The sequence below is a fragment of the Chenopodium album genome, chromosome 3, assembly GCF_948465745.1.
Source record: "Chenopodium album chromosome 3, dcCheAlbu1.1, whole genome shotgun sequence".
Lineage (NCBI taxonomy): Eukaryota > Viridiplantae > Streptophyta > Magnoliopsida > Caryophyllales > Amaranthaceae > Chenopodium > Chenopodium album.
Genome location: NC_137836.1, coordinates 82189543 through 82214189, shown reverse-complemented (window position 1 = coordinate 82214189; position 24647 = coordinate 82189543). Strand labels below are relative to the sequence as shown.

The 24647-nt window shown below is 36.7% G+C and overlaps 5 protein-coding genes across 7 annotated transcripts; all 5 read left to right on the top strand.

The window, feature by feature from the left end:
• Positions 1-482: 482 nt before the first annotated feature.
• LOC145624518 (kinesin-like protein KIN-5D) lies at positions 483-8702 on the top strand. Of its 2 annotated transcripts, XM_081677565.1 has the most exons (23): positions 483-2459; positions 2795-3042; positions 3148-3277; positions 3398-3553; positions 3663-4139; positions 4293-4390; positions 4481-4637; positions 4748-4817; positions 4952-5028; positions 5122-5175; positions 5290-5370; positions 5486-5597; positions 5783-5869; positions 5959-6134; positions 6223-6384; positions 6464-6571; positions 6671-6829; positions 6909-6992; positions 7196-7401; positions 7495-7596; positions 7695-7804; positions 7887-8038; positions 8416-8702. In XM_081677565.1, exons 2-23 carry the CDS (start codon positions 2861-2863, stop codon positions 8635-8637), a joined length of 3162 nt encoding a protein of 1053 aa, XP_081533691.1. In that variant the 5' UTR covers positions 483-2459; positions 2795-2860; the 3' UTR covers positions 8638-8702. The 2 variants fall into 2 exon arrangements, with proteins under 2 accessions (XP_081533691.1, XP_081533693.1); XM_081677567.1 differs by lacking the exon at positions 483-2459 and having other exon boundaries at positions 2473-3042.
• Positions 8703-9637: 935 nt separating this feature from the next.
• LOC145624517 (uncharacterized) lies at positions 9638-15308 on the top strand. The gene is made up of 3 exons (XM_081677564.1): positions 9638-10393; positions 10587-14764; positions 15006-15308. Exon 2 carries the CDS (start codon positions 10723-10725, stop codon positions 14704-14706), a length of 3984 nt encoding a protein of 1327 aa, XP_081533690.1. The 5' UTR covers positions 9638-10393; positions 10587-10722; the 3' UTR covers positions 14707-14764; positions 15006-15308.
• A 1987-nt stretch (positions 15309-17295) lies between these two features.
• Positions 17296-20532, top strand: LOC145619850 (putative respiratory burst oxidase homolog protein H). The gene is made up of 9 exons (XM_081674544.1): positions 17296-17707; positions 17813-17861; positions 17954-18067; positions 18145-18242; positions 18365-18521; positions 18637-18753; positions 18894-19022; positions 19123-19201; positions 19336-20532. The coding sequence occupies exons 1-9, from the start codon at positions 17445-17447 to the stop codon at positions 19437-19439; spliced, it is 1110 nt and encodes a 369-aa protein (XP_081530670.1). The 5' UTR covers positions 17296-17444; the 3' UTR covers positions 19440-20532.
• A 1143-nt stretch (positions 20533-21675) lies between these two features.
• On the top strand, positions 21676-22829 carry LOC145619835 (putative respiratory burst oxidase homolog protein H). 2 transcript variants are annotated; one of them, XM_081674536.1, is made up of 5 exons: positions 21676-21977; positions 22057-22170; positions 22262-22371; positions 22483-22637; positions 22720-22829. In XM_081674536.1, exons 1-4 carry the CDS (start codon positions 21909-21911, stop codon positions 22589-22591), a joined length of 402 nt encoding a protein of 133 aa, XP_081530662.1. In that variant the 5' UTR covers positions 21676-21908; the 3' UTR covers positions 22592-22637; positions 22720-22829. The 2 variants fall into 2 exon arrangements, with proteins under 2 accessions (XP_081530662.1, XP_081530656.1); XM_081674530.1 differs by having other exon boundaries at positions 22262-22637.
• On the top strand, positions 22612-23726 carry LOC145625517 (putative respiratory burst oxidase homolog protein J). Its single transcript, XM_081678537.1, has 5 exons — positions 22612-22637; positions 22720-22771; positions 22960-23088; positions 23194-23275; positions 23407-23726. Exons 1-5 carry the CDS (start codon positions 22612-22614, stop codon positions 23508-23510), a joined length of 393 nt encoding a protein of 130 aa, XP_081534663.1. The 3' UTR covers positions 23511-23726.
• The last annotated feature ends 921 nt before the right edge of the window (positions 23727-24647 follow it).

Genomic DNA, 24647 nt, shown 5'->3' with positions numbered 1-24647 from the left:
GGGGCGGATGTTGGCCTTCCCATCCCCATCCCCACCTAATATTTTCATCCCCATCCCCGCGGCGGGTCTAACTTTCATCCCCATCCCCGCCCCACTGGGTACAACTCCAAAACCATCCCCGCCCCCACCCTCACTTGGATATCCATCCCCACCAAAGACCAGCCTAATCCCCACCCAAGATCCACCTAATATTCGTATCTCAAATACACAATCTTACATAATTAATACGAATTATAAAATAAAACATTCTATACACATTTTTGTGTTATAATATAAGTGTCGTACAAAGTATTATAATTAATATTGTATTTCATGTAATTATTTTATAAATAGAATAAAAGTATGTAATTTTGCTTTAAAAGATATATAGATGTGGGTATGAGGTGGGGATGGGGCGGGTACGAAGTGGGGGCGGGTACGAAGTGGGGGCGGGTGGGGTGGGGCGGGTACAACTTAAAATCCACCCCCGCCCCATCACCCATGGCGGGTATGGTTTTAATCCCCATCCCCGCCCCACCACCCGCCAAACCGAGACCCTTCCCCGCCCCATTAGGGCGTGGATGGGGCGGGTCTCCTACTTGACCCGCCCCACTGACATCCCTAATCAGATGCCCCAAGGCCCGCAACCCTGCAGTGTCAATTACATCTTCACTCCCCTTTCATTCTTGCTCCCCTTAAAGACAATAGACAAAGGTCCATCCCACTCTTTTCTAATCACTCCTTTTAGATGTTTTGGCACTTTGGGAATTGGTGGCCCTCGGGACAATTTACGATTTCTTTATTTTTTCATACGGAGTATCATATTAATAGTCTCAGTTCATATGTAGATTATATTTTTAATACTCTGTTTTTTTTTTTGCATGGATCTCTATATTTTTCTTATAGTATTAAAATTTCATTACATTCTCATCGGACCTTCATTTGGATTTTCAACGTGAGTTCAAGTTGGGGCAATTAATTTTGCTAACATCACTTGTTCTAAACACGTAATCATGTTTTAATTTTTTGCTTTATTAAAATATATAGACCCTTGATCTCTTGTTTGATTGATGGACATATGAAGTTATATATGATGGATTTTAATAATCATAAATCACTCTTAAAGTTAAGATAAAAACTCCATCTGACTTAATTAATCAAACTCATATTATCGGGAAGAAAAGCCATTCATTAATATTAATTTCATTGAGACTAACTTGCAATATTCAATATAAACTTTTTAATGTATGTTATTAAAAAATAGGATTAAGTTTAAAGAGAGGACATGGGTAATTGAGGCTACAAGTCCATGTGTATTTAATATTTACCACAATCAAGTGATAAATCCTATTGGCCTCTATGGCTTGATCCTTTCCCATGAATAGCTTTTGGTGCATATATAACACCTATTTGGTTTGAAATAGATAGGATGACTAAGTTGTAAATATTAACATGATTATAAACTACCATAAAAAGGTAAATAGTACCATTAAATGTTATAGTGATATTAATATTTTTCTAATGGTACAAATAAGTATGTAAATTATACATCAAATACAATACCACAATGAGATACGTAGTATATAATAGTCATACTAAGGGTATGTTTATATTTACTGAACTGAGCTGAATAGATTGGAACTGAAATGAATGGTATGTAATTTAATGGACGCTACGGTGGGAATTTAAAAAAGAGTAGTTGTAAATTGGGAATTAGATAATTTCCCAACATTATTTAGGGAAAGGGCTCGTATATTATACCAATTTTTTTTACTCATCCTCATATAAAATACCTAAACATGTTTTCAAATTTTCATTATTCCTAGTAAAACTACTCCGTATTTCTCCTCTTTTAAAAATTACACTCTCACTCCATTCCCCCTAATTTCCATGAATATATAAAAATAAACACAAAATATTATTGGTCCAAGAAGTAAATTTTGTGGACAAACTAATACACCATTGTTTATAAATTATAATAATACAACTATACAAGTACAATTTTCATACGTATATATATATATTTTTTGAGGAAATCATACGTATATATTTTAAATTCACATGATACTCTTTTTTATTTTTGTCCTTTTTCACTTTTCAAAAAAATTCAAAAACGACATCCACCAATTTTTATAACGGTCACAAAACCAAAGATTCAAACGGACCACCTAATCCTAACGCCCGTTATTTCCCTCTTTAACCCAAACTTGTTAACGACAATCCCCTTCTTAAGTAACGCCGTCAATTTCACGCCCTCTCTTTTTTAACAAACTCTCTCTTTAATTTCACTTTCCTGCTTTCTCTCTCTACAAATTAAATATTAAAAAATAAAAAAATAAAAATAAAAATCACCAACTCATCATCTTCTCTGTTTATCTAACACAGTCCCACGCAGTCACATTCTTCCTTCATTTTGAATTCTTCTCCTGCAATTTTCCTACCTTTTTCTGGATTTTTGCCGGCCATTTTTGTTATTCAAGGTTTCTCTCTCTACATTTTCTCTCTCTTCTTATTATCTATTTTTTTTAGTATTTTTTTCGAATTTTTTTTGATGTATTGATCGGAGTTGATTTAGTCGTTTTCGATCTAGCTGCAATGTCACTGTTATTAATCCATTTTGAATTTATTTTGAAGAATTTTTTTTAATATTAGCTGTTTTTTTGGCTGTTTTCTGCTTATGATTGTTGTTTGTAGCTGTTAAACGCATCTGTAGTTTGATTTTTTGATTTTAGGGGAAAAAAATTGAAAATGTGGATCGATTGTACTAGTTAGGGTTTTGTCTTTATTGATCAATTTCTGTTATTGTTGATTTCAGTGTGAAATTGTTGGTTTGATATTACGAGGAATTGTATTTGAGATTTTGTTGGAGTGAATTTTGGTGATGGAGAGGCAGGATAGTAGAAGGAGAGGTGGTGGTGGAGGAGGAGAGATTAATACCGTGTCGCCGGCTCGAACACCGAAGTCCATGGATAAATCTACCAGAGATCTGAGACCGGATGCCTCGAATTCGAGTAAGAATGATAGAGAGAAAGGTGTGAATGTTCAGGTTATTGTGAGATGCAGGTGAGATACATTTGAGTGAATTGGTTTCTAATTGTGGAATTTTAATTAAATTAACATAGATTGTATTGGGAAAATTGATTTTTAGGGTTTTTGATGTGATTTTAGGCCTTTGAATGAGGATGAAAGAAGACTTCAGATACCTGTTGTGATTACTTGCAATGAGATCAGAAGAGAGGTTTCTGCTGCTCAATTAATAGCTAATAAGCAGATTGATAGGACATTTACTTTTGACAAGGTAATGCATTTATCCATTTTTCATAATTTTTGAACTGAATTTGGTTTCCCCTTTTGTTATTTGTTTCTATTGCATTTGCATTTTGGCCTTTTGTGATAGTAATGCTGCATTGAATGACAGGTTTTCGGTCCAACGTCGAAACAAATTGACTTGTTTGATCATGCTGTGTCTCCCATTGTTTATGAAGTATTGGAGGGGTATAATTGCACTATCTTTGCCTATGGTCAGACAGGTACTGGGAAGACATATACTATGGAGGGAGGAGCTAGAAAAAAGGTTGCCAGCTTTGCCTTTAACAGTTTTGTGAATTGTTGAACTCTGAAATGTAGTATTTATGTGATGATGGTTGTTAGTATAGCTGATGATGGTTTTTTGGGCTTTTCAGAATGGGGAATTCCCGAGTGATGCAGGAGTTATTCCCCGGTCAGTTCGCCGGATTTTTGACATATTGGAAGATCAACAAGCTGAGTACAGCATGAAAGTTTCCTTTTTGGAGCTTTACAATGAGGACCTAACTGATCTTCTAGCCCCTGAGGAATGCTCAAAGTTCATTGATGATAAGTCCAAGAAGCCATTGGCACTTATGGAAGATGGTAAAGGAGGTGTGTTTGTCCGAGGCTTGGAAGAGGAGATAGTGACTACTGCGGATGAAATTTACAAAATCTTGGAGAAGTGTTCGGCCAAGAGGCGTACTGCAGAGACGCTACTCAACAAACAAAGTAGTCGTTCACACTCTATATTTTCTATCACAATTCATATTAAAGAATTTACCCCAGAGGGTGAGGAAATGATCAAATGTGGAAAGCTTAACCTTGTTGACCTTGCTGGTTCGGAGAATATATCTCGTTCTGGTGCTAGGGAGGTATTACTTTGCTACTTGTTTTACATTTCTTCATGATGTATGCAATCCTGGCTATGTAATTACATTATGCTGAAATATAGAATTTTGATTAGTTCTTGGTCAGTCACTTTAGCATGAGACACAGATATTAACAGTATGGAAAATGTTGGACAGGGCCGAGCAAGGGAAGCTGGAGAGATCAATAAAAGTTTACTTACACTTGGCCGATGCATCAATGCTCTAGTTGAACACTCTGGTCATGTTCCATTTAGGTATAAATTCAAGTAGCCTGTTCATATAATCCTTTGGCAATTCGTTGTATAAATGTCTTCTACTTATTACGAGAGTCTCCTGGTCATCAGAGATAGCAAATTAACAAGATTATTGAGAGATTCCTTGGGAGGGAAAACAAAGACATGTATAATTGCAACAATAGCTCCATCAGTTCCCTGTTTGGAGGAGACCCTTAGCACTTTGGACTATGCATACCGCGCAAAGAACATCAAGAACAAGCCAGAGGTCAGTGATCTAATGACTTCTGTTTGCTGAGTCTTGCTTATTAGTTTCTGTATTACATGTAAAGAATATTAAAGGCTAATCTTAAATTATTCATTTAAATACTTTTTCAGGTCAACCAAAAGATGATGAAGTCTGCATTGATGAAAGATCTGTACTATGAGATTGAACGGCTCAAGCAAGGTCTTATTCTTTGGCCTCATTCTTGTTAAATTTTTCTATTATTACATATTCCTGCACCACCCTATGAGTTCCAAAATGAGGATTGTTACCTGGAGGTGATTATTTGAACCTATGTGTGCTTATTGTTGAACCAGAGGTTTATTCGGCAAGAGAGAAGAATGGAATTTATATACCACGAGATCGTTATCTTCAAGATGAAGCAGAAAAGAAGGTATATTTTCCACTCTCGATTGATCTATCACTTGAAAGTTTGGCACTAGCAGTTAAACTTTTTAATAACCATTCTGTGATTCAACTTATCCAGGCATTGACAGAAAAAGTGGAGAAAATGGAACTAGATATGGACTCCAAGGACAAGGTATATGCAATAGCTTAATTTAAGAAGCGTTGTGCTGTGAGTCTTTTTGACCTTCAAATCACTTATGGACTCAACTGCATAATATTTACTAGTTGCCTTTTTTGTTTTGTTTAGCAACTAGCGGAACTTCAGGAGCTCTATAATTCTCAACAACAGTTGTCTGCAGAGTTGAGCAATAAACTTGATATGACTCAGGTAAAATAATTGTAAAGCATGCTGCTAGTGAATATACTGTAATAGATTAGCATTTCCTATCCTTGTTGCTTTATTTTCTCTTCTGTTAACCCACAATATTGACATATGCCACCAGAAAAGGCTTGAGGAAACTGAGCATGCATTCTCTGATCTTGAAGAGAAGCATAGGCAAGCGAATGCAACAATCAAAGAGAAGGAATTTTTAATAACTAATCTCCTGAGATCAGGTGAGCAAATTTGAGAATTTTTCCACAATCATCGTGTCCCTAGAAGGTGGACTTGTGTTATTATGTTTGCCTACTGGTAGTTTCTAATAATCAAGTTTGCACCTTTTTTTTTAGCTAAATAAATCTCTTATACATTGGATTAAGTACAATGAATATTGACGTAAAGTGTGACACAATTATTTCAGAGAAAGCCCTAGTTGATCGGGCAATTGACCTTCGGACAGAATTGGAGAGTGCTGTGTCAGATATTTCTTGCCTATATGCGAAAATTGGTTGGTTATCTGGAAACTAAGAATGGTTCAATCAATATGTTTGTTATAAGACATATTATAATAGCTGTTAATCCTTGTTTGGGTTACAGAGCGGAAAGATAAAGTTGAGGACGGGAATAGGACCCTTGTTCAGAAATTCCAGTCTCAGTTGACACAGCAGCTTCAAGCCCTGCATAAAACTGTTGATGCTTCTGTCACCCAGCAAGAGCAGCAATTGAAAGATATGGAGGATGATATGCAATCTTTTGTATCATCCAAATCAGAGGTAATGTCCAGACATCCAGTTACCTTGTCCCTGATAAATGAAAAATCATTTTCATTCAATAAAAGCTTATAATTCTTGTTGCTTGTAGGCTGCTGAAGAATTAAGGCAACGACTAGAAAAGCTGAAAACCATGTATGGCTCTGGCGTCAAAGCATTAGATAATTTAGCAGGAGAACTTGAAGGAAACTCAGTGTTGACATTTGGAGACTTGAACTCAGAAATATCTAAACATTCATCTGCCACTGAAGAGGTAAGATGAGTGGTAAATTGGGAATTTTTAGTAAATTCTTAGAAGTTAAAACTTTCACTGATACAAGGCTTTATGACAGCTTTTCAACCAATTTGCGCTTGAGGCTGATGCATTGTTGAATGGGCTTCAAAGAGGTCTGAATGATCAGGAAGAAAAGATTATAGCATATGCTCAGAAGCAGCGTGAGGTCAGTTTCACCTTTATAGTAAATATTGGGATTGAGTCAGATCGTGTTCTTGGCAAATTGCCAATTGGCCTAACTGTTTGATCCGCGTAACTGTTGCAGGCTCATTCCAGAACTGTGGAGACTGCTCGTTCAATTTCTAAAGTTACTCTGAACTTTTTCAACACCTTAGACATACATGCATCTAAATTAACTTGTATAGTGGAAGAAGCACAAACTGTAAATGAACAAAAGTTGTCAGATTTGGAAAGAAAGTTTGAGGTAATTTTACTTTGTGTTTTTGACAGCACTTTGTATCACTCACATATCTGGCTCTAATATACTTATGTTGCATTTGCAGGAGTGTGCCGCAAAGGAAGAGAGGCAATTATTAGAGAAAGTAGCAGAACTTCTTGCCACTTCAAATGCAAGGAAAAAAGAACTGGTTTGTTTCTATTTCTTCTCCTTCATTGTTGATTTGACTCACTTTTCATGTACATTTATAAAGTTACTTGAGCTCACCTATAATTCTCGATGAATATATCTCTTTCTAATCCTATAAACTTTTGTGATATTTATGACAATGTGCAGTCACTTCAGTCATGTTTCTCCTTTTATCTTAAAAACATGTGTTACTTCTTGTTGTAGGTTCAAGCAGCAGTTACTGGTCTTAGAGATAGTGCGGCCTCCAGGACTACTCAACTTCAGCAAGAGATGTCAACTATGCGAGAAGATACAGCAACTGTCAAGGATACCTGGACAGTTTATGTTGAAAAATCTGAATCCCAGTATCTTGAGGATACTTCTGCTGTAGAAAATGGAAAGAAAGACCTTGAAGGAGTCCTGCATAGCTGGTATCTTCATACTTGGTTAACGAGTATTATGACTTTTATTATTTTGCCTATTTTATTTCCTAAGCTAATCATGTATTTTATGAAATCCTACAGTATGGACAAGGCAAAGATGGGAGCACAACAGTGGAAGGATGCGCAACAATCGTTGCTGAGCCTCGAAAAGTGCAATATTTCTTCAATTGACAAAATTGTAAAGTGAGTGGCTCACTTTTATTTGATCAGTATTCCTGGCTCAATGGGTGTAGTTATGACACTTGATGCGCATATTTACATTTTAATGTTTTATTTATCAGGGGAGGAATGGAAGCTAATCAAAGACTTCGGACAAAGCTTTCTTCTTCTGCGTCATCTACTTTAGAAGATGTAGATGTCACCAACAAGGGTCTTCTTGCTTCAGTTGACCGTGAGTTTTGACTATTATCAAATTCAATGTAGATCATGTTTGTCTTTGTCTTTATACTAACAGTTGAGAGGGAAACCTGCAGATGCTTTGCAACTAGATCATGAAGCACGTGATAATCTTGATTCAATCATTACACCTTGTTGTGAAGACGTAAGGCAACTGAAGAGTGGTCATCACCATAAAATCGTCGAAATTACCGACCATGCTGGGAAATGTCTTTTGACTGAATACAAGGTGAGATCTAGAATGGTCTTCACATACTTTATACGGTGCATGGAATCTTATCAACCTACTTTTCAATTAGACCAAGTTTTCAATCCAAGGAAAAATTACCAGGACATTTTAATAACAAAATTCTAATACATAGCTAATATCACCCAGAAAAGCTAGGGGGAAGGATGGCCACAGTCTGGCTCTGTCTAATTTCCAACTTGAAAGTTGGTGTCTTTCTAAAATGAGGGATCTTAATTCTGAAGTCACTGCTTCTTTCTCTGAGAACTGCTTAATCTAGTCATCTGGTTGTCTGAAACTCATAGTATTTCATAAAATCATTTGAACTGTATTTTACCAGGAAATCTATTGAATGTCCCTAATTCTTCTTGTTTGAACAGGTGGATGAGCCAACTTGCTCGACACCAAGGAAGAGATCAATCAACTTACCAAGCGTGACATCAATAGAAGAACTTCGAACACCTGCTTTTGAGGACTTGTTGAAGTCATTTTGGGACCTAAAGTCTGGAAAGCAGACAAACGGTGATGTGAAACATATTTTCGGACAAGAGGGTGCTCAGTCTGTAAGAGACCCCAGGCTTCCTCTCATTGCAATTAACTAGAGTGAGAGTCGGCATTTTGATTCTTAGATGCATCTATAGCAGTATGCAGAAACCATGTACAGTATGTATACAAACCGTGTAACTTCAATTTCTTTATTCGTTCATTGTTTTGTTGGATGAATCTCAACGTGTGTAATCCGGGAACATTCTATCGAAGAGTAAGGTTTTCAAGGATCATTGTAATACTCTCTTCTTATTGATGTACTTTGTATAAGAGTTCTGACAAGTTATCTCCGTATTTGTTCACTTTTCCTTGGAGCAATTAACACACAGATTGGGAATTTCATCAAGGATAAATTCAGACCAAGTGAACCAACCAACAATTAATATTATCAAATTATACTAGTTTTGAACAAATTTATTATTATAAAGTGCAGATGTAATTACATCAAATGCGATGTGAGAAGCTAGAAAACATTAGTATACACTATAATTTTCCAATTAAATGAGAGCCATAAACTTTGGTTGGTACTTCAGTACTTATACCATAAAATCTGTAGCAATCTTTAAAAACTTAATCCTCCATTAGAAAGCCATAAGCTTCGGTTGGGTCCTTAAGTACTTGAGTACCTTAAACTCCTTTAAAATTAATTAAATTTTAATGCATAATAAATGTAATGATATGCCTATTCAACTTCATTTTGAATTAGTTTACAACTAATTATATTAAATCGCCAATGATTAATTATGTAATTCAAATTTCGTAAAAAAAGGAGTATGTAATTCAAATTAACATTGGTATTAATTTCAATGACAAGGTGAGTACTTACGTTTAGTTCAGTACCAATCATGCCCATGATATGGATTCATTGAGAGAGAAGAATTTCACATTAATAACCATTTGATCGGAATGTCCAATAATTGTTTATTTTCCTAATTGATCACTCATTGGTTGAACTTACGAAACTTGAAACCAACGGGACTACAACTACAATAAAGAACATGACCTCTGAGTCTAGGCTATCTAACTAATTGGCTTTAGTGGCTTTTATGTCAAGACAAAAATACACTCTATAGCAAGATAACTACGTGTCCAACGAACAAAAATACATGTATGAATGTACGTGAAACGCGTGTGATGTACACATCATTCTACATTTTATCCACATGCCATATTATATTAATAACACTCAATAAATGCATTGTTACAATGATTACAATACAATCTTCAGCACATTTAAAAATTCCTATAGAAGGTTACAAAAATATAAAATGATTTGTGTCAAAAAAAAGAAATGATAATATTACTAAATTAATAATTATCCAAAAAAAGGGGTAAAACGCAGCGTTGCATTAAGAAAAGAATAGGCTCTGGCTCTGCAACGGTCTGGGCTTGGTATGAGTCTCCGTCTCTCTCTCTTAACAACAACAACAAAAAAACTCTTTTCTCTCGTCTTCCTTTCTCTTTGTTTCTTGGTTTTCTCTCTCTTCTGAAAATAAAAACCTTTCCTCTTTCACTTTCTCTCTCCTCCTCTTCTTCTCTCCTCGTTTCTTCTTCTCAATTCATTCCATGCCCTTTTTCGTCATTTTCTATTAATCACACGCCCATTATTCCTCCACGTCTGCTTCGTCTTCTTCCTCCCTTCGATGTTTATATAACCGCTTCTCCTCTTTTCTCTCTCTTTCTCTTTCTATTTCACTCTACTTTTTTCTAGGGTTTTCTGGGTTTCGCTGTTTTCACGGCATTCTTCGATTTCGTACTTTCATGGCTGCTCACTCCTCGTTAATTTGCTGTTTCTGCGAATCGTCAAATTAGGTATTTTTTTTTGATCTAATTGATTTTTGAATTGTGTTTCTTGTTGGTTGTATTTGTTTTTGAGGTATTGTTGATTGATTATTTCTTTGTTTGGGGTGTGTGATTGTTTTTTGTTTTTGTTGTTTTTTCCCGCTAGTTTGTTGTTTTGGTTTTAAGTTTTGAAAATTTTGTTGTTGGAATTGGTTGTTTCTAGGGTTTTGATTGGAATTTCGATTTGATCAATTGAGGTCGTCTGGTTTTGGGGTTGAGTTGTGAGCCAGGGGATAAGAATTCGAGAGTGTTGAGCTGAGTTGGGGAGGAGGTTAGTGTGTGCTTAATGGTTATGTTTGATGGCTATTGAAAAGAACAACGTTAAGGCGGTGTCGCGGTTGGATTCCGAGTTTTCTGTGGGGAGTAGGAGTAGGGAGAGTATGTCAAGTGATGATGATGAGTTTCGTAGGAGGAATTCCGGGGATTCTGAGGATGATGATGAATTTGATGATGCTGATTCTGGGGCAGGATCGGATGATTTTGATTTGTTGGATTTAGGGGAAACCGGGTCTGAATTTTGCCAAGTTGGGGACCAGACTTGTTGCATCCCTTTTGAGCTTTATGATCTTCCTGATTTACATGGGATTTTGTCGTTGGATGTTTGGAATGATTGCTTGACTGAGGAAGAGAGGTTTGGCCTCACAAAGTACCTGCCTGATATGGATCAGGAGATGTTCATGATGACCTTGAAGGAGCTGTTTGGAGGTGGAAATTTCCATTTTGGCAGTCCTATAACCAAGTTAAATCAGATGTTGAAGGGAGGGCTGTGTGAGCCGAGAGTTGCTCTGTATCGCCAGGGGCTGAATTTCTTTCAGATACACCAGCACACTCATTTATTGCGGAGGTATCAGGATTCAATGGTAAGTAATTTCTTACTCATGAAGGAAGCTTGGCAGAAATGCAAGGGTTATAGCATTGAGGAGAAACTGCGTGTTTGGAATATAGCAAAAAGTCAAAAGAGTTTGATGGGGGAAAGGAATGAGTACATGGGGTCTGAGTCTTCAGAAAGGGAGTCAGGTGAGGCTTTGTTGAGGTCAAAGAGACGGAATGCTGGGAAGAAAGCAGGATATGATCCTCTATATGGTGCCAGTCATGCTTTTGATTTCTCTGGGGGAAGGGGAGGATCTGGTGATGTTACCAAATATGGGCAGCAAAATCCAAAAGGATTGTTGAAGGTGGCTGGAATGAGAAACCCTTCTCCGAATGTAGTATCATCACGTGTCCATTCTCGTGTCTATGGCCACCAGAACATGAGCACTGGTGCCCATGGCTCAGACTTGGTTGCCTCTAGAATGGGTAAGGCTGCTATGCATGATATTATGACAACTAGTGGGGATGACGAGCAAGAGATGTATGGCATTGCTACCCAGAGATGTTGGAATGGTATGGATGGAAATATGATGGTTAGGGGCAGGCCTGTCAGGTCAACAAAAAACCATGAAGCTTTTGTAGATGATGAATGTGATGGTGACAATTATGTAAGTCGGCATCAATCTTCAAAGCCTGATTTAGCTGCTCATGGTAGGAACTTGAACATTAATCAGCTGTCTGATATTAAAGTCTTAACTGCCAAGCCGTCAAATGTGAGAGGTTTGCAGGATTCTTCCAGAAGGGCCAAGTATATTGATCCTGTATACAACCAACAAATGAGACCTGCTAAAGGCCGTTCTTCACAGCTTGCTTTGAAAAGGAATCTGGCTGGCTATGGAGATGCTTCGGAACCATATTGGATGAAGAATCAACAGGGAGAGGCATACTTAACTGATCCTTCGTTTGATTATGAGGGTATTGATGTTGAGACCAGGAAACTAAAGGCGGGCAGAGAATTTCCTGATCATAGATTTACATCTCTGCAAGCTTCCCAACAGATAGAGGATAGAACCTTTCATCCAGAGAAGCGAGCAAAGCTTTATTCAGAGAATTTTAGAGGGGCTGCAGTGCGAAATGGAGGGTCTAGTATGTTTCCCTTAAATGGTGATAGAGTGTTTCATGGAGGTGAAGAAACAGAGTCTGACTCATCTGATCAACATGAGGCAGACCAGGATAACAGTTCTCTGATCATGTCCAAGCGAGCAAAACATGGGCGTATGGATATTTCTCAGTCTTCCTTGTCCAGGTCAATTTTGGACGAGAAGAAGGTGAAACGGAATAAGAAGGGTGTTAAAGGAAGTGTTTTGACTCGTGAAGGGATGCTACCTGACTCTAGTACAATGGCTAATTTTGAAAGGCATTTTCCAAGGCCAGAGATAGAATCTTATCCCTCAAAAATAAGGCAAAACTTTGCCACAAGAGTGGCAGAGGATTATTATTATGGTGGTGGTTTTGGAAACTCATGTTTTGAAAGTGATATGAAATCAACTTACAGACTTGGAAGGAATGGCCAAGTTCTATCTGAGGTTGCTGGAAGCTCTCTTATGTCCATGAATATGCCCTCATCTGTGGAGAGAAGGCAGAAAGGAAATGTTGGCTATGAATTTTCCTTGCAGTCCAAGAACATGAGAGGTTACAATCTCGAAGAGAATGGGGTTATATTTGACGGCAATCCAATGGGCAGAGGTTCCAGGGACTTGGATACTACTACATTAGTAGGTTGCACTTCATCCACTAGGAAGAAGAAGAAGAGAAAGGAAGTTTTTGCAGAAATTAATGGGCAAGATGGATCTGATTACATGACGTCTCATCAGCAGCTTTCTGATTCCATCCCCTTGAAGAATTGGGCCAAAAAAAGATTGGAGACAGAATGTGGTTCCCCAGGTGCCAGTACATCAGAAGTTCCTGTTCTAGAGGCAGTGATTGCAGATCCAGAGCCAGAGATTAAACCTCAAAAGAAGCCATTTGTTCCAATAACACCTACTGTACATACTGGTTTCTCTTTCTCCATTGTTCACCTTCTTTCAGCTGTTCGCATGGCATTGATTACTCCCAGTCCTGATGGTGCTTTGGAGGGCCAGAAGCATAATGAGAACACTGGAACAGAACCTGAAGATAAGAACGTGAAGCAAGAATGTGGAAATGGTCCTGTGGAACGGTTAGATATGAACATTCAATGTCCTGAAAACTCAAATGTTCCATCTGTAACAGTTCAGGAAATTGTGAATCGTGTAAGATCTAGTCCTGGGGATCCTTGTATTCTTGAGACTCAGGAGCCACTTCAAGATCTAGTTAGAGGAGTTTTGAAGATTTTCTCATCCAAAACAGCACCCCTAGGAGCCAAGGGTTGGAAGCCTCTGATATGTTATGAGAAGTCTGCCAAATGCTGGTCTTGGACTGGACCAGTTTCACAGAGTTCAACAGACCATGAAACCTCTGAGGAGTTGACTTCCCCAGAGGCTTGGAACATTTCTCGTAAAATGCTTGTAAAGTTGGTTGATTCTTATGCCAATTGGCTTAAAAGTGGTCAAGAGACTCTGCAGCAAATTGGCAGCCTTCCTCCACCACCACAGGAGTTGATGCAGCTAAATTTTGATGAAAAAGAAAGGTTTAGGGACTTGAGAGCTCAGAAGAGTCTAACTACCATTACCCGAAGCTCTGATGAAGTTAGGGATTATTTCCGCAAGGAAGAGCAACTGAGGTATTCAGTTCCTGATAGAGCATTCTCTTATACCGCTGCTGATGGTAAGAAATCTATAGTTGCTCCATTGAGAAGATGTGGTGGTAAGCCGACTTCAAAAGCTCGAGATCATTTCCTGTTGAAACGTGATAGACCTCCTCATGTTACCATCCTTTGCCTTGTCAGAGATGCAGCTTCTAGATTACCGGGGAGCATTGGTACCAGAGCTGATGTTTGCACTTTGATAAGAGACTCCCAGTATATTGTGGAGGATGTCACTGATTCTCAGGTTAATCAGATTGTTAGTGGGGCCCTGGATCGTTTACATTATGAGCGTGATCCATGTGTACAGTTTGATGGAGAGAGGAAATTGTGGGTTTACTTGCATAGAGAACGGGAAGAAGAGGATTTTGAGGATGATGGTACCTCATCTACCAAGAAATGGAAGAGGCAGAAGAAAGATGTAACTGAGCAAGATGACCAAGTTACTGTTGCTTGCCAGGGAAACATAGAAAATAATGGATTTGATTTGAGCTCTGATCTCAATGTTGTGCCGACAGGCTTAAATAGTGAAAAAACATCAGATGTAATTCATGATGATACAGGACAAAGAACAGAAGACCATGCAAAAGCTACTCACATGCCTGATGAAGCTGCTTCCCAGCAAATGCTGGAAAGTAGATTGCAGTGCCAAGATGTCTCAGCGAAAGAAGAATCTATTGACGAAACATAGAAGAAAATAGAGATGGGTCGGACTTGTTGGAGCATTCTCCTAAGCGGTGTTTTCTCAGGTATTAAATATGTATACTCTCTCTTTCTCACTCTCTCTCTCTTGTATGTGTGTTGGATAAAAATATGAATATATGTTTTAATTTTAGTAATGTTGAGTACTCTTTGGACTGAATTGGAGCACCCCTTTATATGGCCTGGTTGTTATTTATGTTATACATGGTCTCATTTTCAGTACCATTGTAATTGAAAATTCCTGGACAACTCATGTGAATTTTTTTTTTTGTTTTGTTTTTTTTGCAGGATTAAGCTCTTGTATGTTGGCCTTCCTGTCAAAGTCTTGACGATGTATGATATATATTACGAGGTGCTACATTTCTTTTTTGTGTATTACTGATATTAAAGCTAATCCAAAAGGTAGAGGAGAAAATGGATAAAAAAAAGTAAATGGTCAAAAATTGGTTGTCTTGTGAATACAGCTAGTATAGTTAGGCTTTTTTCAACGTCTACAGCTTGGTAAATAATGTATTTGAATTGAATAGTATCATAACTTCGAAATCAAAGTGTCTCTCCATATCAGATTCTTTTATTGTTTCTGTTAATTTAGTCTGGTTTGGCATATATCCTTTATCTAATGCTTGCTTCTGCATATGTCAAGTAATTACTAGATCAAGAACGATGATCCAAAAATTTCACCTTTATGTTGCCATGTCTTCTTGATGTTGTGCTATACAGACAATAAAACTATCCATAATACTTGTGTGACATCAGTCTGAACAGACAAATTCTTGCAAAAGCTGGCATGGAATGCCAGGACAGGACCATGAGTTGGGGATGAACCAGCGGCTTCATTTCTGAGATTCATCTTTGACCACTTAAATCTACCTCTTCCATTGATGAGCACAATAATCAAGAACTTAAGTGGGAACTCAGATGTGGGCTCGTTTCTTACAGATGTTGTTGTCTGTTTTCCGTGTGTGCTTTCTGGTTAATATTACAGAAAACTGACGAGTGTCTTTAGTTGTGGTTGCTGCACGGCTGTGACCCCTTGAATGTTGAAATTTCATTAATGGTTCAAGTTAAAAGCTTGAATATGTGAATACGCTATGCACAGGGATCCTGTTTCTCCTTGCATCAGAGTTCTAGTTCTATTGAATTGAGCCAAATTCGCTGATGTATTAGTGCAAGGCAGCTGGTGTTTGTATTGATGTTTTCTTTGCCTGTCGCCACGGCTGATGGCTCCATGCTATTTATCACAGGTACTGGAGTGGTGACATTGATATAAGATTATATCTTTTTAATTTCTATATTTTATAGGCTTAGTTTTATTAAAATTAGTTACTTGTGGTTTTTAAATCAGTATTTAGTTGAATTAACCAATTACAAGTTTATGTTTGTATTTCAATTTCTGATGTTTTACTGGATTATTGGTATGAGATTTTGCATGATTGAGGAATTTCCATTGGTAGTTTGGTACGCTTGTAGAATTTGGTACCTATTTATTTTATACATAAAAATTGATTGTTTACAATTTTATTTTGTTCAAAAGGAAAAACCCTTTTAATTAGCATTGTATTTAGCTCAGGAATAGAGAACGGGTCTACACTCCTACAGGCTACAGCTCACCTTTGACTTATTTGAAATACTTTATTTTCTTGCTGTACTTTGTTTGACATCAGTTGCCCCCTACTAAGTACTGCCTGCTTGACCAGGCTCTCACTTTTCTCCAGAAACATTCATGCTAGTATATATTTAAACTTAATATTTTAATTTTGGTTGTGTCGTTTTGAGTCTCTCTCTCAAGCATCAACCCACCCGCATCGCAGACCTTGAAAACTTAAGAACCCGTTATTTTCGTGATTGATAGTTGGGTTAGTTCAGATGACCAACAAGAAGAGCAGAGGAGATTCATCAAACCAGATGCTGCTTAACAATAGAGATGTATTGGATCAAATCAGGGCTCTGGCAAGGTCTCTATTATTCCCGACTCTAACATTTATCAAAGGTAGTTCCTGGGAAGACACCAAGAAGAGGTTCAAAGCGAATGCTGTGGGTGGCAAGCTCTTCAAAGATAAATTTCGTCTAGTGATTGGTAAAATTGTTTACCTTTTCTTTTGACTTCGGGTTTTCTGGTTTTAGTTCTATACAACTTGGAAAAAATGGAATTTTTTCATCTTCTAATTACTAGTTTAATCGATGTTATCTATTAAACATAATAAAGGAATCGGTTTCTGTATACTGTTCAATAAATAACAGAGTACTGTATGTTTTATGAAGTTATCATCTTTAACAGAGTAATCAAAGTCTGTTTTAAAGCAATGCAAGATCATCTCCATTTTTTTAATGCCATTCCCAGGCGAAGAAAAAGAGATACTTTGGGAAAATTAGTAGTGTGTTGGGGAATGTTGATTTTATTTTATCACACGATTTATTATTACTTACCAAATGAGTATTTGTGCAAGTTGCAAGGCCTGCAATATCAATTTCTTTCTCACCCACCACCACATCCTAATCTTCACGCTCACTTAAACCTCCACCACCATGACCATGACCACAATACTCACGTTACCACTGCAACTAAGCTACGGGCAGATCCAAATTTTCTGTAGCCCATGCCGTTAAGCATTTATAGAATCTCCCAATTACAAGTGTTTGATATCTTTTTTAGTTAAGAATATGATATGAATACTCATTAATTAAGTGATATGATATCATTGATTAGGACGATATGATTCCTTGTTTATGAGAAGTTGGTATAGTCTGACAACTATTTTTGGACAGAGTATGTATAGAATTTTTTCACCAACACTTATCAAAAGCCTTCTTCAAAATCTTTTCTTAGAAATGAGTGATTCAGAAGAATTTGCGGGCGAATTGTATGATATGTTGGCAAGGCGAATGAAGTTGGATACTTCAAAAGGGATAACAATTGATGAGATGAGAATGTTTTGGGAAGATATGACTAGTCAAGATTTTGATATCCGTTTGCAGATCTTCTTTGACATGTAAGCTGATTATTTGATGGCCACTTTTGTCTATCTCCCACCATTTTCTTCCCTTGATTTGCTCCCAAGAAATGGTCAAGTCTTGATGGATTTTGTTCTTTGTAGGTGTGACAAAGATGGAGATGGGGTGTTATTGAAAGATGAGGTTTGCAAGGTGATGAATTCGAATGATTCTTCAATGGTACGTCTTTTCGATTACAGTGAAACTCACAACTAACATGAAGCTCCCTTTTATTTGAACATTAGGCAATAGTTTTAAGTGCCTCGGCTAACCAACTTGAGAAAGTCAAGTCACAAGCAGAAAATTATGCATCTTTGATCATGGAAAAGCTGGATTTAGATTACCAAGGATATATAGAGGTCTCTTGTAGCTTTATTCGTCTTTCCTTTTTTAACTTTTGATACTGAAGGTCTGAAGTTCCAATGATAATATACAGTTGTGGCAACTTGAAGCATTTTTAGAGGAAATGTGGACTTCGACCAATCACCGAATCCATGGGATTGACTTGGATCGTCAACCAGCATGTCCAACAATGTGAGAAGACAACAAAACCATATTATAAGGAGTAATATGGTTTCAGCATTTTACTCTCCATTGCAAGAAATCAATCTAAGACAAAAAATGAGCCTAACTTTCAGAAATCTGCTGTTTTACAGTTTTCAAAATATAAACATCAAAGGCCTGTGTGGAACTTCAGAGAAGAGTTACAAAGAGTATGAAATTCTCTTACTCATTGGAATCGGTGCTGGAGCAACTTTTTTCACCAGCATCCTCAAGGATCTTTTAAACAACTCGAGGGAAATCAGCACACAGGTACCTAACTTAGCACCTGAATGCTTCTCAGTGTGAATTCTAAAGATCATTCTGAGATCTTCTAGGATCTTGTTTGAGTCATTGAGTGAGTACGGACTTTCTGAAATGAATGCAGGATATTGAGAGCAGAAAGAGGCCTGAGAAGGCGTACTTTTATTGGGTTACAAGTGAACAAGGCTCCTTTGATTTGTTTAAGGATGTCGTGGATGATATTGCACAATATGATTCAGATGTGGGTATTGCTAGACCAAGTAATTCATTTCATTTTTAGCAATTAACTTGTCATGTACTTCAGTACTTGGTCTATTGTTTGTTTTAGTATTGATCAATTAACCAATGTCCCTTTATTTACTTCGGAACTTCAATTAACAGAATGTGATAGAAATCTGTTACTACTTGACTAGTGTGTATGAAGAAGGTGATGCTCGATCTGTACTTATACAAATGGTACAATCATTGCAGTATGCTAGGAACAGAGTTGACGTGATTTCTGAAAGCCAGGTAAAATAAACTTTCCTCCAATCGGTTAGATAGATTACCATATTACATGATCTCTTTTATCAGCTGTCACTTTGGCAAGTCTAACATAGAATTTGAACAGATAAAAACATATTTTGCAAAACCTGAATGGTACAAGGTAGGTGAGAAACTAGCTGCCACACACAAATCACAAAAAATAGGTAATTTTTTTTTTTTTTTTTCAAAGTATCTGAATTCTGAAAGGGGCAGTAATTTAGTTATGTTTGATTTTGTTGTACTTGACATAGCGCCTTGACTGATGAATGTTTAAATCTGTATCTTCATTATATTGTAGGTGTATTTTGTTGTGGAAATCAAAGTGAGATAAAATTACTGAGGAGGTTTTGCAAATATGTTGGCCTTAACATTACCTTCCACTTCCACAAGGAGAACCTTTAGGGTTCAGATACAGCAGAAAATCCTGCAGGGGAAATTACAAATGAATGCAAACCTGTCCAATTGATTATTCAAGATTCATCCCTTTCAAGCTTCTCATGATGTTCAAGGCCCTGTACCAATTTGCTCGGTTTGTTAACTAAAACAAATAACTAATTTCTGTTAGACTAATTTTATGAATGTTTTCGTAATATTATTATTATTTTTTTTTTATGGGGGGAATCATCTGTTATTTACTGATGATTTGTGTGAAAAGTGAACCTTCTTGCATTTCCTTTCAGAAACAACTACCATGGTTAAAATTCTGGTTTAATGCTATGTAACCTTCATTTGTATACAAATAAAACACGGATCTTCATCAAAGTGTGTCTCTATATCACAGATTCTTTTATTGTTTCCAGTAATGTAGTCTGATTTTAGCATATATTCCTTTTCTAATGCTTGCTTCTGCATATGTCAAGTGTTTCAAATTGCCATGCTTTCTTGATGTTGTGCTATACAGACAGTAAAATTATCCTTTGTACTTGTAACAAGTCAGTCTGAACGAACAGAACATATTCTTGCAAACATATGCTAGCTGACATGGAATGCTAGGATCATGATGAGTTGGGGATGAACCAGCAGCTTCATTTCTGAGATTCATCTTTACCTACCTCCTCTTCCATCAAAGAGTACTCTTATCAAGAACATTACTTAGCTAGTTAGCATAAGTGGGCATGAGATGGAACTCAGATCAGATGTGGGGCTCATCCCTTACAGATGCTCTTATCTGTTTTCCGTCTGTGATGGAATTGCTATCTGGTTGATATCACAGGAAACTGACAAGAGTGTCTTCAGCTGTGGTTGCTGCACGGCCGAGCCCCCTTGAATGATTAATTTTCTGCAATGACTTCACTATCTTGAATATGTGAATTTGCTACATACTCCTAATACCCTGAACGGGTCTACACTCCTACAGACTACAGCTCACCATTGACTTGTTACTAATACTTATTTTTTTCGTTGCTAATCAATAACTATACTTTAAGTTGACATCAGTTCCTGTCAAAAAAAAAAAAAAAAAAAAAAAAAAGAAAAAAAGTTGACATGTAATAGATCAACCTAAGGAGGGGTAGTATAGGTATTCTACTAATATTAGCTCACTAGGTTAATTGTCCTTAGTATAAATAGAGAGGGAAGGGAAGGAAATAGGTAGGCAGAACTTGGACTAATTCCTTAGGAGAGTTGTGACCTTAAGTCACTATTAGGAGAGTTGTGACCTCAAGTCACTAATAGGAGCTTTGTAGGCTAAACCTACTACTATCATTTGTAAGAAACCCTTAATCTTTAATCAAATTTCTGAACCTTCTCCTTTATTATTAGCGTGAATATTAACAGTCTATTACATGACATCAGTTGCCTCCGACTAAGAACTAACTCTTTGACCAGGCTCTCATTTTTCTGCAGAAGGATTCATGCTAGCATATCAATGTCAATACTTCTATTTTAGATGTGTTGTTTGAGTCTTTCTCTGAAGTATCAACCCACCTGCTTCGCAAACCTTACAAACCTAAGAGCCTGTCATTCCTAGGTGATCTAATTGTCGGGATAGCTAGAATGACCAACGAAAAGAGCAAAGGAGATTCATCAAACCATAGAGATGTATGTGGCCACTTAGGATTTCGGGCAATCATTTATGACCCAGCTCCAAAATTTATCGAAGGCAGTTCCTGGGCAGACACCGAGAAGAGGTTCAATGAGTATGCTGTGGATGGCAAGCTCTTCAAAGATAAATTTTGTCTTATCATAGGTATGAATATTTTTTTTTTTCATTTGACTTTCAGATTTCTGCTTATAATTTTACACAGCTTGGAAAAAAATGGATCTTTCATTTTTTATACAAAGTTCAATCATAATAAAGAATATGGCATCTGCATACTCATAACTAACAGAGTATTTTTATAAAGTGACCTTCAATAACACAGTATTTGGCAAGCAAATTAGCAACCTAAAGTTCGTATAAATGCACAATATATATCATCTCCAAACTTTTTTTTTTCTTAGATATTAAAGACTACCCCCCTAAAGAACAAGAGAGTTCGGGTGAACATATTTTCTCACTACAACTATTTTTGGACTGAGTACATATAAATAATTTTTTCATCAACCTGCTGTTTGAGATATGAGTTATTTAGAAGAATTTGCTGGTGATATTTCTTACCACAACTATTTTTTTTGTTTTAGAAATGAGTGATTCAGAAGAATTTGCTGGAGAATTGTATGATACGATGGCAAGAAGAATGAATGTAGATACTTCAAAAGGGATAACACTTGATGAAATGAGAATGTTTTGGAAAAATTTATCTACTAAAAATCTTAATACCCGCTTGCAGATTTTTTTCTGACATGTAAGCTGATCATTTGACGTCCATATCTGTGTATTATTCAACTGTTTTCTTCTCTGATTTGCTCACTAGAATTGGATAATGCTTGATGAATTTTGTTCTTTGTAGGTGTGACAAGAACGGAGATGGGAAGTTATCAAAAGATGAGTTTTGTCAGGTAATGAAGTAATGAACTCGAATGAATCTTCAATGAACTTTCGTGCTCACAGCTGACTTTCTCTTTATTTGATTATTAGGCAATAGTGTTAAGTGCCTCGACTAATCAACTCGATAAAGTTAAGTCACAAGCAGAAAGCTATGCTGCTTTGATCATGGAAGAGCTGGACTCTGATCACCGAGGATATATAGAGGTCTTTAAGTCTTTTGTACAAGTAGCTTTTTTCACCCTTCTGTTAATTTAGCTTCTGAATTCTGATACTGAGGTACTGTTGTTTATATCAGTTGTGGCAACTTGAAGCATTTTTAGTGAAAATGTGGACTTCACCTGGTCATGGAATCCTTGAGCATCACGAATGGAGTGAAAGGCTTCCTCCACCAAGATGTCCAACAATGTCAGAGGATACTAAAACCCGAAATATGATTTCTGCATTTTACATTCCACTGCAAGATGAACCCAATCTTTATAATCCTGTTTTTATTTTTTATATTTTTTTTTTTTACAGTTATCTCAATCCAAGCATCAAAGGCCTATGTGGAGCTCCAGAGAAGCGTTACAAAAAGTATGACACTCTTACTAATTGGAATCGACGGTGGAGCAACTTTTTTCAATAGTATCCTCAAGGATCTCTTAAATGGCTTACAGGAAAGCAGCACACAGGTACTGATGAGCATCATTCTGAGACCACCTAGGATCTTTTTCGAGTCATTGAGTGATTACGGTGTTTCTGAAATGAATGCAGGATGTTAAGATTAGAAAGAGGCCTCAGAAGGCATACTTATATTGGATTACAAGTGAACAAGGCTCCTTTACTAATTTGTTCAAGGATGTAGTGGATGATATTGCGCAATATGATTCAAATGTGAGTATTATTAGACCAAGTAAACCAGTTCAGTTTTAGTAATTAATTTGTCATATATTATTCATTCAAGTAGTGAATTAACCACTGTCTCTCCATTTGCTTTGGTATTTCAATCAACAGAATGTGATAACAATCTGTAACTACTTGACTAAAGTGTATAAAGAACGTGATGCTCGATCTGTACTTATTGAAATGATACAATCAATGCAGTATGCAAAGAACAGAATTGATGTGATTTCTGAAAGCCAGGTAAGTTAAGATTTCCACGAGTCAATTAGGTCCATTTCCCTGATTTATGATCTCTGCTATCATATCTGCTACTACTTTGGTATATCTAACATAAGTTTTGCACAGATAAGAACACATTTTGCAAGACCTAAATGGTACAGGGTAGTTGTTAATCATATACTTTCCGAGAACAAATCACAAAGAATAGGTATTATTTTTTGTTTCAAGTATTTGAAAGTGACACTAATTTGCTAGTTTTGATTTCATTGTGCTTGGCAAGCGCATCAGCTCATTAACATTCTTATTAATGTTCAAGTTTGTATAATCAACATATTGTAGGTGTATATTGTTGTGGACGTCGACAGGAGATGAAATCACTGAGGAAACACTGCAGATATTTTGACCTCAATACTACCTTCCACTTCCTCAAGGAGAGCCTATAGAGTTCAGATACAGCACAGAAATCTGCAGGGGAAATAACAAATGAACACGAACCTGTCCGATTGATTGCTCAAGATTCATTCCCAGTTCTCTACAATCTTCTCTGTATGCTCAAGAGTTTATATTAATTTTCTAAAAGGAGATAAGAACTGTCTGCTAAGCTCCTACTGTGAATGTTTATGTGAAATTTATTTGAACTCATCTGTTATATGTTGTCATACTGATGATTCGTGTGGAATATGAACCTTGCTATATTTTCTTTCAGGAACAACTACCTAGCTAATATCAAACTTCAGGTTTACATAATAGTGTATAACTATGTAGTAACTTTCATTCGTGTACGTGTCTAAAAATAATCTTCATCAAAGGGGCCTTTGATGCTTAGGAAACTCTGACACCCAGAAAATTGATCAATGATTCCTTTTTAAGGCTTTAAGTGATCAGTTTATGACATATCTTAACCACTTTCTAACACATCATGAACACCTTTTAGCAAAAATAATTATAAGGCTAATTAGTTCCATCAGTATAGTTTTTATTAGATTGCGAGGAGATGAAATTAGACAAACTTAGACAATATAGATGCAATTTCATGATGTGCTATGCTAAATTGCTATGTGTTTTGGCCTTGATCCCTAACAAAGCCCTTCAAGTTCCGCCACTGGATTTTAGGGTGGCAATTACAATATCTTTGAGCCATCAGGAGAAAAATTCAAACACTAACAACGCGATAATAAGCATGCACATATATTCTTATACAAAAATGTTTTTTTTTTTATTTTATTAAAAGCCAGCAGGTTTGATAACAACTAAAATTGACAGATTAAGTGGTTTGCCTCAATAAGATCAAGAATGTGTGATCTACACTAAACTACTGCTTACCATTTCAACTTTTTACTTGGTATAAAGCTATAATCACTTCAATTTTATATGGTTGCCAATCTTGCATTTAGTTGCATTATATTGCATGCCCTGTATTAAGGCTACTAACTTGTTGAACCCGCTTTCATTCGAGCCATTTCTCTAAGAAAGCTTCATACTATCATTAGTTAACACAATTTTTTTTTGAGTTTTGACTTGGTCATTTCTTGAGTGTTAACCCAAAAAGCCCTTTAATCTTTGTTTTCCATCAGAAAATT